Raw genomic sequence first — 19,249 nt, 5'->3', positions numbered from 1 at the left:
GCAGACCTGTCCAAACCGCGGGCTGCAAAGCGGTCGCTAGTCCTAGTTTGTGCCTGTTAGCAGTTCAATATAAACAGCTGAAACTGAGTTCAGCTGGTGGTTTGTGCGTTGAGTGACAGGTAAGGTCCCCTCTCCTTTCTAGAGACGACTGATAGCGTTACTGCTGTGCTGCGGCGCCTGCTTCTGAGGGACGGGGGGGCAGAGAAGGTGGCGACCTGAAATACCCACCTGAGCAGGTGGCACGCTTGGACCTGGTCACAGAGCTGGGCAAGACCCAGGAATGGGTCTGGACATTCTCAATATCCTATCAAGGAAATGATTGAAATAAGTTAGCCTTTGAGGGAAAAAATGGCCGCGCGCCTTTTTTGTTCGTAAGCCCTTTCTATTGAACTCTTCCTTTTGGAAGCGGTCTCCGCTGCTAAAAATCCAGGTCTCCCCGAGGGTCTTGGGCTGGAAACGTGGTGCCAGCCGAGGAGATCGCAGCCAACGCTGTGCAAAATCAGCCTGCGGGCTGTCGTGTCCTCCGTGGGCTCAAGGTGCCGGCTCGTCTGCCCCGGCTGCTGCTTTTGTCCCCAGTTCGGGACGTGGCAACGGGAAGCTGTCCTCTTAGAGCCCGTCGGAGAGGCGTTATTTAAATTGTTTCATTTAATGCATTTCTTTTTTCCCACTTCCTAACGGCGTGCTGGCAAACGTCCCAGCTGTTTTTAACATACGTATTTAATGCATTTTCTTTTTCTCAGTGAATAGTACTGGAAAAAAGCAACTGTGGAACTGGACTGTAGCACTGAGCTCCTACCTAAGCCTCAGTACCCCTTCGGGTCTTCCAGATCCTAAAATGCCCAAACAGTTGGATGTGTGTTTACTGGTGTTGGCACTGGAGATTGAAACAGTCTGAAAAATAGGGAAAATGAGGAGCTCTGAGTGTCGTCAAAGCTGAATTACTCCTAATTCCTGCCATCCGAGGTTATGCTGAGTGCCAAGTCACCGACAGCGTCGAGCAGTCATTAGCGGTGCGGTCAGCTGGAGTTAAACCCCATGTTTCTGCTCCCCATGACCTTTGTGGCTTTTGGGGTCCGGTGTGGGGCTGAGTGACAAAACTCGCTGGAGGCGGCTCTTCTGGCAGTCTGCAGGCGGCTGGAATTTACATCTCAGCTTCTGAAATTGTTTCTTTTTGTTTTCGGTGACTCCGGGATCTGGCTCAGCAGGGTGCTGACCCCTGTGCTTGAAATTCCTGAAAAAAAGCAACCAAAAGCGACCGAAGCTGTGCATTTCCTTGCTGTGACGTACCAGGATCGCCTGCGGGGACCGGCAGGAAAGGCCAGCTAACGTGAATTTCTGGTCCGTGTGCGTTCTGTGGAGGGAAGGGTGCCGAGGGAGGATGAGGTGCAGTTACCTTCAATTACAGCTGCTGGGGACGCGGGGTTTCACGCTCGTGACGGCTTTTTGCCGTGGTTTCTGGATGTGGGCTGCTCCTGGTGCTTGAGAGCCAGTCGCAGCCAGAGGTCCTGCTGCTTTGCCTCATCCTTGGTTATTTTTTTTTGGTCAAGTACTTGTGTATTTCTGATGCTTGGTGATGCATTATGGTGAATAACTGGAAGCAAGCAAAGAATAAAGAGGAGATACTGCCCTGGTATGCCATAAAAAGTTATGGATGTCTGCACTGATGAGGATTTAGATTTATTGTCAATTCGCATTTCTTTCTTGTGGCGAGCAGGAAGGTTTTATCCGCCCGTAGCAGCGCTGGTCGGGGCACAGGTGAGTTCCCTGGAGGGAGGAGGAACTTGGCCTTGCTGGATTTGTATTTGCACGTATGTGTGGTTTGGAGGTAGAGCTCAGAAATCGGTGCTTTTTCCTGTGCACTTCATCTCCTTATTTGTGGACGTCTGCCTTAGGAAAGGAGGTTGTAGGAGTGCATGGTTTAAGATGAGAAGTTTCCTGAACTGGTTGAACGGAGGGATCTGGCACGAGCAAAGAGCCTGGAGCTCATCTGATAAGGCTTGCACTGTTTTAAGGAAGCATCTGGGTTAAAAAAAACAAAACAAAAACCCACCAACAACTAGAAATGGAAAATAAATGCTGTTTTGTTTCCTGAGTGCTTTCCTGATGCTGAGATTCAAGAGCAAAGAGCAGTAACTGATCAACCATTCAGAATGATATTACACCTAATTTTCTTGTTTGCATTATCACGCATGGGAAAACTTAAAAGCAGAATGACGATGTGAATACAAATTGCAAGTTTCTGGGCATTGCCAATTGTTCCGTGCATTTCTCAGCGAGTGGTGGTAGTTTGATGCTGCAGTGACACCTGGGGGTGAGCGCTGTGTTCCCCCAGTAGCTTTTTGTTGTCAGCTTTAAAACTACCGTGGAAAAAAGAGGTTCTGGCGCTTTTTCAGTGAGCGAGTAAAAAGTCTTGTGTGCTGTAGGTGCATAGCGATGCGCACACAGCAGCGTGTCGTTCCAACGTGTGTGGGATTTTGGACATATGATGGGCCAGAATACGTCAACGAGACAAATTTTTAAAGCCATTCCTTGTCAAGAGGCAAGGTGTTTTGTTTTCAGGGGTTGTTTTCCGTGTATTTTAATCCTCCTGTCAGGTTCTCACGTTGCAGAGGATAAACAGCAGCTTGGTAGCTCAAACACGGGGTCCCACTTGTACCATTTCTGCGCGTTCTGCGTTGGCTGTCGGTGCACCTGGCGCCCCCTCTGAGCTTTGTGCGAGTTGTTCCCGCTGCCCTTGATGCGAGCACTGAGAGGAGCGGAGTCGGGCTAAACAAGCAGAAATGCAAACAGACGGAGCCGCGCATAAAACGCATTTGTTAACAGTTTGTTTCCTGCCTAGGTGCCAGGCTGTGACCTGTGGTGGCCGACATGGTGACAAAGAGCCGTGGTTGAACCGTACGTGAGCAGAACCATCAGGGCTTTAATGCAAGGTCCGCACGCTAGCTGTTTCAGCTGTTTGCACCAGAAGGAGGTTATTTCGATCACTCTGTTTCTATCCATCTCCAGGGCGAATTGCACGTGTGTTGTTCATAACGTGATAGCGTTGGTAGCACACAAACCCACTGCAGAGCCCAGGGTAAGCAAGGTGCCCGTGGGTGTCTGCTCTTGGTCCAGCAGCGCTTCTTGAGTGAAATAAGATAAAGGGAGGAAGGAACAAAACGTAAAGCAGCAGCAGATCCTTGGGCAGAGCCAGAGAAAGGGCTCCCAGGGATCTGTTTTTCTGGAAGTGGCCTTCCTGCATCACCTTGAGCGAGGGTTGTGCTCTCGCTTCTGGGTGTCCTGGTTTGGCCTCGGCAGCCCAGGAGCAGTGGGATGGGGCTGAAGATGCTCCGGCCCCACACAGCTCCCCTGGGCTTCAGGAGCAGGGCATGGCGTTCTGCTGACAGCCAGGGGTGATGTTGGTTTTTGTCAGGAAAGGAAATACCTGCAGTGAACACCCACTGCAGTCCTGCTGGCTTCTTCTGCACCATCAGCACGTACCAGGGGTTCCCTGGCTCTGTCCTGGCAGCGCGGATGGTGAGAGGCTGGGTAACCCCAGCACCAGGTGCAGAGGTGAGGTTGGTTTTCAGGTGTTATTAAGAATAAGCTTATGGCAGAAGTGCAAAATAATTCCTTGTGGAAAGAACAGGAGTGAGAAAGGCTAAAGAGCCAGAGGAGCAAAGCTGCCATGTACATCTGTGTACATAGCGTACGTCTTGTATTCCTCTTTACTTTTTAACCCTGAAATAATTTTTCCTTTGATACGCAGGACTTGTGAGAAGGTGCAGCAGGAGGTATGGTGTCACCTGGCTGGCAGGAGAAAGTTTTAAAATGCTAATTGTATTTTCCTTTTGAAAGCCCGGAGGATTTTCTTGCTGCGTAGGCATGCATGAATGACTTCTAGAAGCGAGGACAGGAACGGGAGCTGGAGTCAGAAGAGGTTTTGGAAGTTGGTGAGTTGTCTGATATCAATAAGGTGAAATTTAGTAAAGCCAGGAGAATTGTAATGGGGGAAAAGAAAAAGAAAGAAAGAAAGAAGTAATAATAATAATAATAAAAAAAAAAGACAAGGAAGGGGATTTCAAAGGTGTTACCGGTGTTTTCAAACACGCTGAAGGTTTTTGCGTGGGAGAAAGGCAACCAATTCTCTCTCATGGCTGCAGGGGGCAGAGGCAGCCCCGTCGGTGTGCAGCAGCACATCCCTGGGCTGGAGAAGAACCCTGCGTGGACAGACGTGCGCGCCCTCGGTCGCTCCTGGTGCTGCCCGCATGCACGAGGGTGTTTCTCCGTGTCCCTTCCAGTCCCGCATCGCTGCTCACAGCAGCGCAGCCGCCTCTCACTGGTACCTGTGCACAATGCTTTCTGGCACAGGATTCTCCATTTCCTTGTGTTTCACTTTGCCTGCTTCCCCTGTGTCTGTATCCTGGCTGTGTTCGGGTGGCAAATTTTTTTGTATCATTTTGGAATATTTGTGCAGGTCTGGTGAAGGGAAAACGTGGTGTTTCAACGCAGACAAAAGTCACCAGCATCGTTTTAAGCCATGCTGCCTCCCGTAGGCTTTGAAGCAGGGGCTTGGAATTTGGCAGGGCGCCCGTCTTTGTGTGGCTTTTGTCCCTCTGAAAATGCAAATCTGCCCAGCGTGCTCCAGAGGAGGCCTGTGAAAAGGGGCTTGTGTGGGCTTATCGGTTAGAAAGCCTGAAGCCAGAACAGCTGAAATTCCCACGCCTCTGTCTCCTGTCCTGTTCCTCCGGGTGCAGGGCGGCTGGCGGCACCGCTGCCATCCCCAGGCGACCCCGATGTGCCGGACCGCGGGTGCCGGTGCACACCGAGGGGATGTGGGGACCCGAGTCGGGGGTGCAGGGGAAGGACAGGGAGGTGGGTATGGAGCCTGCACGGCCCCTGCTGGCACGCGGATTGCCCTGGGTCGGAGCTGCTTGGTGCTGATCTTCGGTGCTACATCCCCAGCCCATCCCGAGCACTGCGTGAGGAAGAGGGGCTGTGGCAAACGCCGTCTGGAGCCGGGTGAGCGCAGACCACTCTGACGCGGTGGGGGGTGGTGTTTGGCCACTTCAATTTTGGTGCTTGCTGCTCGAGTTTGGTGGCTCGAGTGGCTGTGCTTGTTTCTGCGCATGTAGTACGTCTGGAAGGGCTTTGTCGCCGTTTGATAGAACCCTTAAGGTTGTCGATGCACCTCAAGCAGTGTGCAGGCTGGTGACGCCGTACCCGTGGCCGAAACCGCGCCGGCTGCTGGCGTGTGCAGCCCTTCCACCGCGCTGCTTCTGCCCTGCGCCAGGCAGGAGCTGCCGGACGTGCAGCATTTCTGATGGGCTAACGAATGAGCTGGAGTCGAGTTGGTTTTGTGCAACTAATCCTATTAGAGCTCTGGATTATTATTTTTTTTTTTAATTTGTCTGATATTTCTAGTGGTTGTTTTTTTAAATAGATGTGGTCCAGCTGTAGTGATGTGGAAGGATTAAGGACTATGGGTGCTTCCAAGATAGGTGAATAATGATGACAAAAGGAGATGCTGAAGTACATAGCCCCTGGGTGTCTGGTTGTTTTGGGTGTTAGTGGTCACATTCAGGTAAAGAATTCCTTTGAGGTTTTGAATTTCATCCAGCTTGGACCAAGCGGTCAGGCTAAAAGCAAAGCTGCCCTCATCAGCCCAGCTTTGCTGCCTGGTTTTCTTCCGCGCTCTTGGGAAGACAGAGGTTGTGAGGGAAGCTGAACGTAGAGCCGTGGCCGTGGGAAGTGCCAGCAGGAGGTGAGTGTTCCCCTCCTGCCTCCACCCTGGTCCACCTGGGCTCACCCATGCCCACTGCCACCTTTTGCTGCATGCAAAACCAGGCACCTAATTCAGGTTGCTTGGGTGTTTCTCATGGAAAGCAGGCGAGCAGGAATTCCGCCTTGATGTGCAGCGTTTCCCAGGTGCCTTTTGCTGAGCCAGGGACCAAGGCTTTTATTCGGTAACTCTTGGTTTCGAGCGGAGTGAATTAAATGCAGGGATAAATCTGCAATCTGTTTTTAAGCAGGGAACTTCAGACTAATTCTTCAAGCATTTAGGTGAGCAGCTCTGCGGCTGTGACCTAACTATTTGCAGGAGGAGGCTCATGGCAGCTGGCAGAAGAGATGTAGAGCTGATTATAAGGATTCAGTAACCTCAAGCTGATGGAAAGTATCTTATCTCTGCTTTCCACAATCCTCCCTTGCAGTTTCTGCAACAGGATTATAACTTGTGCTTAAGTCACCACTAGAACAAGGGGGTTGCTTACAGGAGCAAAGCAGGCAGAGTATCGTGGTGTAACGAGCTGGGACGCGCGGTTACCTGTGGCAAGGAAAAGGCTTTGGTGGGGTCGGGTGCATGTGCCTGAGCCGGACAGTGGCCCTGACCTGTCAGTGAATGCCCTGGTGTAACAGGGGGCTAGGGGGCTGTCGGAAGTCACAGCTCTGCTGCCGATAGGCGTGTACACGAGCTACTGCGATGGGTTCAGATACGTGTGTCCGTGTGGGTGTGGAGCTGTCCAGGAGGCTCTCTATGGATGTATGCGCGTGTTGGCTGTGCTCTTCGTGTCAAACCATGGATCCCGGCTCCATCTGGTTCTTGGATCTGATAGCAGAAGCAGGAGTGCTCGTTAGGAGCTAAATCCCATCGAGGCCTTCCCCTCCAATTAACAGTTGCTGTCCCTACGTTGCTTGTGGGTTTTCCCTTGAATAGCTGCTGGTTCTTAGCCAGTGCAGAAGGATGCGTATGTCGGGTAAGCACACAAAGCTGCACGTTGTAGTGTATGTGTGTTGCCAGCATTATTTTTCCCTTGAGTGTGCAGCGTGTGGTGAGAGCTTCATTTTCCAGATTTTGCCCTCTTTTCACCCAGATTGCCTTGAAAGTCTGGGCACCTCGTTTTTTATATATATATATATATATATGTACGTATACAGAAAATGGAATGTAATCCTTTGTTTCTGTACAAACCTTGACGTCCAGCTGGAGTCGGAGCCCACCCAGGACAAGCTCTCGGTGCGTGCCCAGGTCCCCGCGCCGTGCCGGTTTGAACGCTCGCGGTGCCGCGCTGGCTGCGGCTGCTCGTGCCGCTTATTTGTGCCGCATTTTGCCTCTGGACCTGCTTGATCCCTCGGGACTAGTAAAATATTAAAGGCTGGGAAAATCCAATCCTCCTGCAGCAGAGGGGCAAGAAAACAGTCGTCAGGGGGGCGTGTGTGCAAACCGCGGAGGTTTTCTTATGGGGCTCTCGGGATGATCTGAAATGGAGCTGCGTGAGTAAAATGTATAATGAAGTTTCTTAGAAAAATGAAGAAATTCGGATGTATATTTTAAGCGAGTGTCCTAAAAATAACCTCCAGTAGCATTTAAAGGGACAAGCTTCCAAATATCATCTTCTGCACAAAACAACATCCCTTTGGCTTTTGGACCGCATCTCCCATAGCCTGCTGTGCATCGTTCCGGAGACGGCCATGGCAAATCCCGCCCTTGCTGCTACCCGGGGCTGAGTGTTCCCCCCTTTTCGGGGAGGAGGATGCCTCTTCCTGGCAGAGATGGAGTTAAGGGCTGCTGTGTGTACTGAAGCCAGCAGTGGTGCATGCCGGTACCACGGGGTCCGGTGGCCGCTGCGAGCCGGTGCCGTAGTGCTCTGCTGTCAGCGTGGGGCGAGAAGTGGCGATGTGAGACGTGGGGCTGCGTGCAGCCGGGTCGCTGCCTGCTGAGTAAGGACAATCGCTGAATCAGGACAGTTTCTTCTCTCTTTATTTTTTTTTTCCTCCTCCATCGTAAAGCTAATGGCCATGCAGCGTGTAGCCCCAACGAGTGCAGCCCCGCTCTGGGCATGAAGGGCCAGGGCTGCTGGGAGTCAGGATCCGTCCGTTCCATCTGCAACTCCGCCTGCCTCAACAAGTTCCCCAAGGGTCAGTGGCCATCCCGGCATGGCGGGGAGGGATGGGGGGGGGCCACCGTGGTGCGGCAGAGCCCCTGCGAGCCGTGGGGACAACGGTCTGCAGGGCTGCAGCCCTGGGGTCTGTGCGTCCCGGAGCGAGACCTCCTGTGGCTTCTGGAAGGGGCTCTTGGGGTGGGCGTGCTGCGCCCTGGTCCGTTTGGGTTGGCGTTTGGAAGTGCACAGCACTTACTTTAAAAAAAAATGGGGTGTTTAAAAAGAAAGTAAATCACGGTTTACTGATTTCTGGTGCTAAGAGGGTTAAATTGTAAGACATTTTGTTCATGTCATGCTGTGCACTTTAAATATCAAAAAGAATTGATTTGTTTGTGGTGTCAAATTAATTCCTGCCATAGACGGCCTGGTCAGCCCTATTACTTGGTTTCAGCAAATCAGATATGTTTGTTTTGCTCTAGGAGAAACTCCTCTGCAGTTAAGACAAAACGAGACCACTTGTGTGCAGCCAGTGCTTCGGCGTCTCGTGGCTCACCAGCCAGAAGTGTCCTGCGGGACGTGTTTGTGTGAGCACCACATGCTGCTGGGCAGCCGGGAGCCGCGCTCGCCGCCCTGCCGGCTCCCGGGCTCGTTTCAGCTGCGGTGCGAGGGCGGTGGGTTCGCTGGAGCTCCGCCAGGATCAGCTTTGGGTTTGTGCTGCCGCGGGAAGCTGGGCTGCTTACAGCGGCGGGGTGACCCTCAGTACCGGCACGGTGCTCGGGACCATCCTTCCAGCACGGAGAACTGCTCTGATGCTCTGTGCCAGCGCCTCGCTGCTGGCTGTGCTTTTCTCGCCTTGCTGCAGTGCCCAGAGCTCTGCTGGTGGCTGGCGGTGCCGGGTGATGGACACCCGGCCTTCCCTGGTGGTCAAATCCAAGTGGTGGTGGCTTAGGCTAGCTTGGGGTAATTCAGTAGGTTTGACGAAGGAAAAGGCACAAATCATGCAAAAAGTCATTAAGGAATCAAGTCACTGCCTCCTGTGGGGGATTCATCTCACTTGCCTGTAGGTGAGATCACGCAGTATCAGAGTTAGAAGTGTGAGCCTGATCTAGTGAACCTGGGGCTTCCTTTGGGGTTAGTAGAGAACCGGGCACCTCTGGAGAGATGTTTGCTTCCTTCCGAGGTAGGTGCTGGGGTCGTGGGCAGCTTGCCCCATGAGTGCTGGTGTCTCGCCGCTGACTGCAAGGAAGCCCCAGAACTTGCTCAGCCTTGGAATTTCTGTTTCTGGCTATCAAAAGAGAGGTGAGATGTCATCTCGTCTTTGGTAGCTACAGGTGGTTAAACTCACCACTTCCTTGCTGCAAACGCTGGCCCTATTTTATTTTTTATTAACGCATGGTGGGAAGGTGTCTGCAGAGCGCTGCACAGCATCAGCCTCCCCTTGGTGTGGTCCCTGCTCGTGGAGATGGCTCTGTCCTGCTCCCAAGCCTCATTTCACAGTAAGTTATTTTACCTAAATGTAATTTCCTTAAAAAAAAAAAAAAAAAAAAGGCATGGAAGGGAGAGGTGCAAATAGGTCAAATCAAAATTCCAGCATTTGAGGATTTACAGCAGTCTTCAGGCAGATGACAAAACAGGTGTGTTTTTTTTAATTAAATCCAGATTGTCCCCTTCCTTTCCTTTGGTTTTCCTGTCCAGCTGATGACGTGAGGACTGGCAGATCTCAGGTGCGTGCGCCTGGTTTGTGTAAGCTGGCTCCAGCGGGGAGCAAAGCGCCTTAAGCACAAATTAGGCTCGTGTCCACCCCCGAGGCGCTTGCAGCAGCTGGGCATGCGGGCGCTCAGTCTTCTCCTGGGCACGTGCATCACAGGACAGCACGTGCGAGATGTGAACCGGGTTGTATTAAACGTGCAAAATGCCCATGTGGTGCCTGATAGCCTCGGATTGCAGGGCAGTGCTGCACAGGCAGGTGGTGAAGGAGAACCGGGAGGAAGATGCAGATATTTGCGTGTTTTAGCAACAAAAGCTGAACCCCACAGGCCGGAAAACACTGGCTGTTAAAATCAATTTACTGTAAAGATGTAATGTGCAGACTGTGCAGTGAAGGAGTCCCTGGTAAGCTCGTTCCACTTGGAAAAGGCAATACTTTTTCCCAAAGTGAAGGTATTTCCCAAGGATCCCGTGCTTTTCACTTAAAAATCATTATATTGTAATAGTTGTTTTCTACAGAAAAAATAGAAAGGCTTTAACTCCGTTTGTCTCAGTGAAAAGGAACCGTTTGAGGTACGTTTAAAATGCTGATGACTTCTAATGAGACCAGCCCGGCCTTTTGGGGGCAGGAGATGCCTTCCGAGCAGAGCCTCAGGCCGTGGGTGGTTTCTGCTGGGTGCCCCTTGTGTCTGCAAGGTGAAACCAATGCAGACCTTGCAGAGCGACAGAAGGAGGTGGAAATGGAAGTAAGGAGATGTTCAGTGCTCTTCTCTATTTGTATCTTGATCCTGTTCCGTTAGAGCCAGTGGGATCGTGGCTTGGCTTCGGTGACATCAGCCAGATCGAGGGGGGAGCACCGAGGTGCTGAGCGCCTTGTCCTGCGCCACGTGAAAGGTCACACTGCCTTGCACAGACGCCCTGTGCTGTGGGGGCAGCCCCTGGACGGGCCAGCAGGCACACAACGAGCACACTTGCTGAGCGCGAGCAGGTCGGTAGGTAGCTGTCAGGTGTTAGCTTGTCTGTAGTTCTTTTATTTGAGGATCCCAAAGCTCTTTACGGCACAGTCCAGCTTCCAAGGAAAGTTGCAGCAGAAACATCCCTGCCGGGTCCTTTTGGAGCATTTGGTGACCCTGCTCTGAAATGTCAGCAGGTGTAAGCTGTCGTTAGCACTCGGTGAGAACACGGGCGGTCACCTTCTGATGGAGGTCAGGTCCTGGGCTGCTGCTGCCTGCGTGCTGCTGGCCGGGCTCCCCAGCGTTGTGGGCTCGCGGCACACACACGGGTCGGTCGCTTCTAACCAGGACATGAGCTAAATGCACGAAGAAGGACACTTCTGCAGCTGCACAGCAGAGTTAGTTTGTTTTATGGCTGAGCTAGAAGCTACTTCAACAGCTGTTTAGAACTGGTGTGCAGATCCCTCTTGCTGTGTAAGTAAGGTTGCGTTGGTGGCCACATGCAGGTGGCCAGCAGGAAGAAGTGCTGTACTCGCTTGGTGATGGACAGCACTGTAGCCTGCTTCCAAAAGCAGAAGTGTTGACTCAGCCTTCTTTCAGATTTATTTAGAAATCTCCTAGGGAGGCTGTTGTGTGAGAGTTATGACACCTCTTTCCTTGGCATAGCCAGCCAAGAGCAGATGAAGCCAAAAATAGACAGCAATATCTGATATCTGACGTGCGAAATTCACAGGCATGTCTCCATACCACTTCTCCTATGTGATAGAGTCTCTCTGGGTAGCACGTTTGCTGGAAAGGCATCTCACCGAGGTGTCAAGGCACAAGGAGATGACAAATCCACTGTTGCTTCCCTCTGAATGATTCCACCAGCCGCAGCGGTGATGCTGCATGTTGTCCATCCCTGCTCCTCGCTGGGCACGCTGCTTTCCTTGCCAGAGCTCTCGGTTTGTTGAATCCTGGTATGGTCTCACTGTTGTCACCTTCTGCTTGTCACTTGTCGTAGTTTGGGTTTGGATTTTTTTCCCTGCCTTGATCCTCTGAAGTAACGGTGTTGAGATGAAGTCCTTCATGGCTGGAGAGCCCTGCTTTGGGGCAGGCAGCCTGCCTCCTTTGTTGCTTCTCGTTTCCGTGTATGCTGGTCCTGCTGTTCCTCCCACCTGGCTGGGCTGTGGGCTTTGTGCTACCCCCTTTAATGGTGTTGCTTTCTCTGACCTTTGTTGGCTTCATGTGTTGCCTGCTTCCCTCCGGCTCAACCAGAAGGGTTGATGTTTCACTTGTGAGGGGCAGTTCGTTACTAAATGCAGAATAGGGATGTTTGGGTTTGCACATCCCCAGGGCTGTTCCCTCCAGGTGGCTGAGACAGAAGAGCCGTGACTTTAACCACTTCTCCTAGCCCTCAGCGCAGGATCAGCCTGGAAAACCTCCAGTATTTTAACCAGAGCAGAGGGAGGAGCAGTTCGGATGGCTCTTGCAGAAGCAAGTGAGAGAGCGGATTGAGAGCAGCCCAGAGGAGAAGGACCCGGGGGTGTTGGTTAACGAGAAGCTCCACATGAGCCAGCTATGTGTGCTTGCAGCCCAGAAAGCCAACCGTAACCTGGGCTGGACCAAAAGCAGCATGGCCAGCAGAGTGAGGGAGATGATTTTCCCCTTCTGCTCTGCTCTCGTGAGACCCCACCTGGAGCCCTGCGTTCAGCTCGGGGCCCCCAGCACAAGAAGGACATGGACCTGTTGGAGAGAGTCCAGAGGTGATCATGAGGATGATCATGAGGGCTGGAGCAGCTCTCCTATGAAGACAGGCTGTGGACGTTGGTACTGTTCAGCCTGCAGAAGATGAGGCTCCGGGGAGACCTTATAGAGGCCTTCCAGTAGTTAAAGGGGGTTACAAGAAAGCAGAAGAGGGACTCTTTTATCAGGGAGTGCAGCAATAGGACAAGGCGTAGCAGCTTTAAGCTAAAAGAGGGTAGATTTAGATGAGATATTTGGAAGAAATTCTTCGTGATGAGGGTGGTGAGGCACTGGAACAGGTTGTCCAGAGAAGCTGTGGATGCCCCATCCCTGGAAGTGCTCAAGGCCAGGTTGGATGGGGCTTTGAGCGACCCGGTTTGGTGGGAGGTGTCTCAGCCCCTGGCAGGAGTTGGAAGTAGATGGGCTGCTGCTTTAACCAGGTTTATTCCAACCCAAACCTCTCTATGATTCCATGGTTCAAGGGAGCAGTGACCCCTCCAGCCACCCTCTACAGAGCTCCCTCTCTCGACCTGTGCAGGCAGATGCAGATGCATGCACAAGGCAAGGCACGGAGGCACCGCTCTGACTCCGAGGAGCCTCTGCAGCCCCGCAGGGCTTGCTCGGACCAGTGTGTAGGGCAGCGGGCAGCCCTGCTGCCCGATGACGTCCTTCTTTGCCGACAAGGAGCACTGCATTGCCTACCGAGCTGGCTGGGCCACCTCTTCCACCACAAGGAGGGTGGGGAGGGAAGGATGACGCTGCCCTCTGTCCACAGGTGAGATGCACGAGCGCACTGGCGGCTCCAGGGCTTTGTGGCCATCAGAATCGTGTGCTGAGCAGGAGGACCGTTCATTTTGCTTGGGGACGCTGCCCTCTCCACCCCTTTCCCATTCATTTTTAACCGCTGTGGAGATCTCTTCCTGCACACGTGCGTGGAGACTTTGTGCGCGTAGTGTGGAGGAACCTGAGGGCGCGCAGGTGCTGGCGGAGATGCGTGCGCTCCTGGTGCCAGAGCCGCGCAGTGCCAGGCAGGAGATGTTCTCCTCGCCAGAGCTAATCAGCAGCAGCCACTAACAATGTGGGCTTATTAGCTGTGTCTTCAGCACAAAGAGTAATTAGGGAGGAAGTGGCCATCTTGACAGCCTGGTGCTGTAATTAGAGACTGGAAACGGTTTATAGAACTGGAAGGAGTGGAGATGAACTCTGAGCTCCATCCACATGGATCTGCAAATAGAGGCCCTGTGCACAGCACAAATTGATTTATTTTTTGCTTCTTTACTGACGAGGCTGCACTGAAGGCCAGCACAGCGCTTCTGGGGGAGAAGATGCTGCGTCAGTTAACTGCCTGGCTCTGTGGGCGTGCGGTTCCCAGCCAAACCCAGATTGGGGGCAGATGATGGAGGAGCAATTCCAGGGGCAAATTGCTGGTTTAGAGGATGTATTTCCACTAAGTCCTTGATAGTAACTGCTGTGTAGGGAGTAGCATGTGGCCAAACATTAGTGAGCCACTGCCTGTCCTGCCTTGTAGTCCAGTGGAGATGAAATTATTGCTGCTGTGCCTGTAGTTCATGGGATTAAAACTGGCTTCACACTCGCTCATCCAGCAGAAAACTAACCCAGCCACCGGGGGAAGGATGCAGAGCGGGGTTTGGTGGGTAATGCGGGCTCATTGCAGGGGTGGACGAACCCCGAGGAGCCTCAAAATGCTCACTGAGGCTCCCTGGTTGCCCCAGGCCTGGCACAGACTTGGGCACCACAGGGATGGCTCAGTTAAAGGGCGCTGCGCCTCGCCCCTTCCCAGAAGGGAACCGACGGTGGGACAAGGTCACCGAAGGCAGTGACGGGCAGAGCAGCTCCGATGGTGTCTGGAGCTGGCTGGGTGTCCGGGGGGGGGTGGGGTCAGCATCCAACCCTGAGGGGACAGCTTGCTTTGCTCCTTCCAGCTCACGGTTAATGCCCTCGCCCCTTGCCCAAGCAGCGAGCGGCTGCAGGGCCGGATTCTGCCTGTGGCTGCGCACGCCCTCATGGAGGCAGCGAGCGTGGCTGAGCCGGGAGCACTTTGGATGCACCTCTTCTGAACAAAACCCCAAAGCACTGCAGCATAGGGCTGGGACGGTCTCTCCACCACAAAGAGAGCATTTTATGGCAGAGTTCTTCATGCCTGTGCCAAGCTGGCAGGTGACGCGGTACATCAGGTTTTTGCAGGTGTTCCTGGCTGCTTAGGGCACGTTCCTGTGCTGGCTGGATTCCTCACCTTCAAAAAATAAAGCCTCACGGTGGAGCAGAAGGGAGAAACCTGGCTCCAGGAGACGGAGGTGCTGGAGGCAGGACTGTTCCCCCAGGTAGTGCTGTGATGTCTGGCGCAGCCTCCCGGAGCCCCTTGTGCTGGTTTTGCAGCAGGTCATCAAGGGCACCAGCAAGAAAGACTCTGCCCTCTTTAGCAGGTTATTATTTTCTGATAAGACCAGGAGGTTTGGAAAGCTTTGGAAAACATTTTCTGTCTCTGAGCTGTAGGCTACAAGGCAAATGTGCTGGGTTGGGTGTTTTGTTTTTTTTTTTTTCTTCTTTTCGAAGTGAAGGAGCAAAGCGGTGCTTCTCTGCAGGCCTCCTCGTGTCACTGGGCGGACTCTGGCTCTCACTCACACACCGCTGTCTCCGTGAGTTTCGTTAAACACCAAACTTGTCCTTGGCAGGTTTCAGATTTCCAGGAACTTTGTGAAACCTCGGGGTGTGAGTTCTCATTGAGCAGTCCAGCCTGCTGCCCTCCTGTGTCCCGCGTTCCTGCTGCTCCCCGGCAGCTCTAGTGGCAGGAGGCTCTTGTTGACACGAGATGTTGCAGCTCCACCACCACTGGTCCCATGGCTGGAATCGCACTGGAGAGGGGGCCAAAAGGAGCAATGTTATCCACCTGGGGGTTGGCTTGCAGCTACGCCGGACGGTGCGTGCCCTGAAAGCGCAGCACTGATGTGGGGCTGCAGCTGGAGGCACGTTGGGCAGCTCCTGGACTCTCTCCTTCAAGAAGCGCTGCGTGTCCCCTGGAGCAGCACCGAGGCGATGGCACCTGCGGTCGTGAAAGATGGAGGGGAAGCCAAGAACAGATTTCTTTTGTTGCACCTTGCAAGCTTCTGGAGCGTGACCTTGCTGCTGTGGGAAGGCTCTGTCGGGAGGTGGGGCGGCAGGAAGCCCATGTTGGCAGTCCATCGCTCGGGGGTGGCGGAAGGTCTCCGACCGCAGGCACGGACCGCCGGGCTGCGGGAATGCTGAGCGCTGTCACTTGGTTTGAGCATCTGTCTGAGCCCTGCCTGTGATGGGCCGATTTGTCACTGAGCGGGACTGATGAAATTATCTTTCCATTTGTAGGAAGCGAGTTGTTAGGGCTGTTTGCCCATTAATGATTTTTCTTTTGCCCCCCCTTGAGGAGTTCAGTGCTTTGTTACCTGCCTGCTCTGGTGTGTTTGGGAAGACTTGCCGCCCAGAAAGCGGAGAGAAGAAGGGAGGAGAAAGGGAAGGCAGCAGAGCTGCCTGAGGCTGCACAGCTCCGTCGGTGCAAGCGGCCGTATGCCTGCCCTCTGTGCAGTAGCATCCTCAGACGTGGTGTTTTAATCTCTCGATGATATTTAGCAGAAACACGAAGCGAGGAAAATAGGTGCTTCCTCTTCGTGCCGCTGCCCTGGCACATCGCGCACTGAGCCAGTGTCGGAACAGGAGTGGCTTGGCAGCGAGCTGGGTGCGCTGCCGCACAACCCCCTAATCAGTACCTGCAGCTTTGCTGCTCTTTGTGAATTAAAAGGGGTTGAGTGGTGCTGATAAAGTGCAGCTTTAGTTAACGTTCCTGTAGTCGTGTAAAATGCGCGTTTTGTTGTGCAGGCATTCATCCGACCTCACGCAGGGGGGAGGTTAGCAGTCTTTCCGGAAGCCCTGCTAGCAGTTGTTGGTTTAGTCTGTAAAGGCGTGCAGCCAGTCTCTGGCTCAGATTCGGACGTCTCGCTGCGTGTGTGGGAGCCCCCAGCCTGCAGCGGGCTTCCCATGCGGCACCTGGGGTGCGCGTCCTTGTCCCAGCGCGGGTTTGCTGTGTTCCTCGCTCGGTGAAAGGTCTCTTGGGTGAAATTCTGTATTTTTCTGGGGTTTCATCCTTGCTGCCTGTTGCATGTTCTTTATTAAGGGACTAACAAAAGCTTTATCTTCCCTTCCAGTTCAAAGCCTTACAAAGTCTGTCCTGGCAGCCCAGCGCTCGCAGAGAGGCTAGTGGAGGCGTGTGCTGCGGGGCTTTGCTGTGCCCGCTTGTGAGTACCGCAGGAACGGGGCTTGAAACCAAAAGCAGAAGCAGTGGGAAGAGGGCTTAGGTCAGACTCCTTGGGATTGCTCGTGAGTTGCTTTCGCCCTCTCTGTGCCTGGGGCTCTCCGTTACGCTGGGGCGGTGGAGCAAAGGGGCTGAAAGATTTCCTGGTCACTCACATCCCTCTGTTTCCACTGACCCTTCCTGACCCATGTGGAACTGGAAGAAGGTGGGTAACTGACACCTGCTCTGACATCTGCGCACGGGTAAGCTGAGCATAGGTGGCTCGGGCAGATGTAAACACGCATAAGGGCACACATTAACGGGCCGGGGTCTGTGTCGCGCTGCCTGGCAGCTCAGCCTGGATAGCTCTGTAATGGTTTCTCCAAAATCTTTGCTTGTGCAACTGGCTGAGCTGAGCTTACAAGTCTGTAGGGACACAACTGTGCGGGATGTGCGTTATCCATTGCATTTGGCAGGAAAAAAGCTCGTCCTTTCCTGAGCTGCTCCGGGCAGCGTTGCAGAAGCAGAGGTTTCAGGACGGGCTGTGTCGCTGGTGCGAGCAGTTTGAAGCCCCCAGGGCTGACAAATTTTCCTGTCCTATTCCTGGTCCTGCTGCGGCCACAGTTCTGCAGGGACAGTGCTGTCACATCCCCATGACCTCCTCCTTGCTTCCGTTTGCATCGCTGCTCCCCTCCCGGGAGCACGGTCCCCTGTCACTTCATTCATGTTACTGAGGGCTGGCAGGGAAGGAGAGAGCTGACGGGAGCGTTGGAGCGTCCTCTGTCCATCTCTGACCGGCTTTGGGAAGAAGAGAGAGCCTGGGGCAGGCTGCGTTTTCCCTGCTGACGAGAGACGGCCAGAAAAAGACTTTTTTTTTTTTTTTTTAATAAACACCCGGCTGTGCTGCCAGCAGTGTTCCCTGTTCCTTCCGCTCCTGGGCACGAGGATGGGAGGCCGCTCCTCATGGCAGCTCCGCTCCTTGCTCTGCTGAAATCGTAGCCAGGCCTGCGGCTGGAAAACATTTGAGCATCATTAAAAATGTACGTTCAGTGACGCGCTTGGAGGCTACCCGAGACCTTAGGTGGTTTTAAATAGCTGTGTGCAGGGCGCTGGGGAAGAGGAGGCAGGGATGGGAGCCGGGGCACGCCAAGCTGCGGTGGGGCAAGGCCTTGCGACCCGTGGACATGCGGAGGGAGGTTTCCAGTGGGTTTTCGTCTCAAAAAAACCTCACGAAACAAGCCAACCCCAATGGCGATTTTGCTGACCTGGGAACGTGCGGGTTTCAGCAGGGGTGTCACTGCCAGCCAGCTCTTTCCACCGAGGCAGGGAGTGGGGCTGTGCATGGCAGGGCTGGCAGAGCCCCGCGTCCTGTGCAGCCCTGCAACAAGGCTCCCATCCCCTTGCTGGGGGCAACGCCAGGCTGCGGGAGTGGTGCAAATTCCTACCAATCCATTGATGCTAAAGGATTTAGTACAGAAGTGGGCAGACGCAATTAATAACAAAGTTTGTATGTTTTTTTTCCCCACGTGCTTTGTTGGTCTGTTCAACAAGAGCAAACGATGCTCACTTATTTCTGACAACGCTCTGTTTGTGTGGCTAAGTGTTCGTCAGCCGGCTTGGCGATAGTCCTGAAGCCTTGGGGAGCGCGAGTCCTCCCTGCAGAGCTGTCTCAGTCTGCGTGTTGGCTGTGAACTCGGAGATCACCCGGAAATTAGAGAAAAGATGCTTTAGTAAAGTGCGAATTAGTAATGAGCATCTGGACATGGATCTTGTTGGCCCAAGACTGAGAATGGGTCGTGGAGGTTTTTGCTTCTCTGTTGCTGATACGAATATAGCCCAAGAGTTGGGATGCTCTGATGTGCAGTTGGTAGATTTGGGATTTGGTGGAGCCATGTAAGCAGACATCTGAGCTCCCTGGGCCAAACCGCAGAGCAACCCCGGGGGAAGACTGGGCCTCCTGCAAGTCTGGCCTCCTCCCATCGCGCTGGGCATGGCCGTGGGGAGGCGTCCTTAGCCCTGTGCCTGGCTGGCTGCGGACCCCACGGAAAGCAGAAAATGGAGGGATATGGAGCCTGCGGTGGAGATGGCAGCCCTGGGACACGGTGGGGGATCTGCTCCTCCTCAGGAGGCTTCTGGTTCTGGGCCAACACCTGCAGCACGAATTGGGCTTGGGAGTTTCTATAAATGCAGGGGTTATCAGGGCTGCCCGAACTATGGCTGTGTTGATCTCCGTTCCATCTGCTGGGTAATGTAATGGACCAAGAATACCCCAAAGGTCTCAATGTTACCATCAAAATCCTGTGGCAGAGGTTGTGTTGAAAGGGCTGGATACCATAGGTGGGCTGGGACTTGCTCCGCATCATTGTCATCATTTCTTCTTTGGTGAAGTCAGCAGAAGAGGAGCAGTTTTTGAAAGACTTTGACCCTTGCTGGGTGGCACATGTGGACCAGTATGGACAAGCATGGAGCCTCTTGGTGTCCTTCATTCACTATATTTGCTTTAATTTAATTTAATACAGAGTAGCACCCGGAGAGCTGACCAGCATGCAGCATGCTTTTGTTTGTTTGTTTTTGTTTTGTTGAATCTTCTAACTTCTTGGAAGCTCTGCTCTGTGCTCAGTAACTCCTGAAGCAATCTGTGAATGAAATTCTGGCACGAAAACCTGCAGTTGCTAAAGGCGTGAAGAGGGAATGGGATCCCTCCGTGGACGAGGCAGCCTTGTAAA

General features: G+C 53.3%; 1 protein-coding gene across 2 annotated transcripts in view; it reads left to right on the top strand.

Annotated features, from left to right (window-relative positions):
- The window catches only part of OSBP2 (oxysterol binding protein 2), a 97,261-nt gene that overhangs the window by 38,126 nt on the left and 39,886 nt on the right, over positions 1-19,249 (top strand). Inside the window, exon 1 of one of the 2 annotated variants that reach the window (XM_040577063.1) lies at positions 7,162-7,896. The exons of the other annotated variant lie outside the window; for it this stretch is intronic. Coding sequence (XP_040432997.1) covers positions 7,818-7,896 — 79 coding nt within the window. The 5' untranslated portion in view covers positions 7,162-7,817. Of the gene's footprint in view, positions 1-7,161; positions 7,897-19,249 lie in introns of those variants that run through there. 2 annotated transcript variants of the gene reach the window in all.

The sequence above is a fragment of the Cygnus olor genome, chromosome 17 (assembly GCF_009769625.2).
Source record: "Cygnus olor isolate bCygOlo1 chromosome 17, bCygOlo1.pri.v2, whole genome shotgun sequence".
NCBI classification, from domain to species: Eukaryota; Metazoa; Chordata; class Aves; order Anseriformes; family Anatidae; genus Cygnus; species Cygnus olor.
The sequence above is the reverse complement of the archived record's forward strand: the minus strand, read 5'-3'. Positions and strand labels throughout refer to the sequence as shown.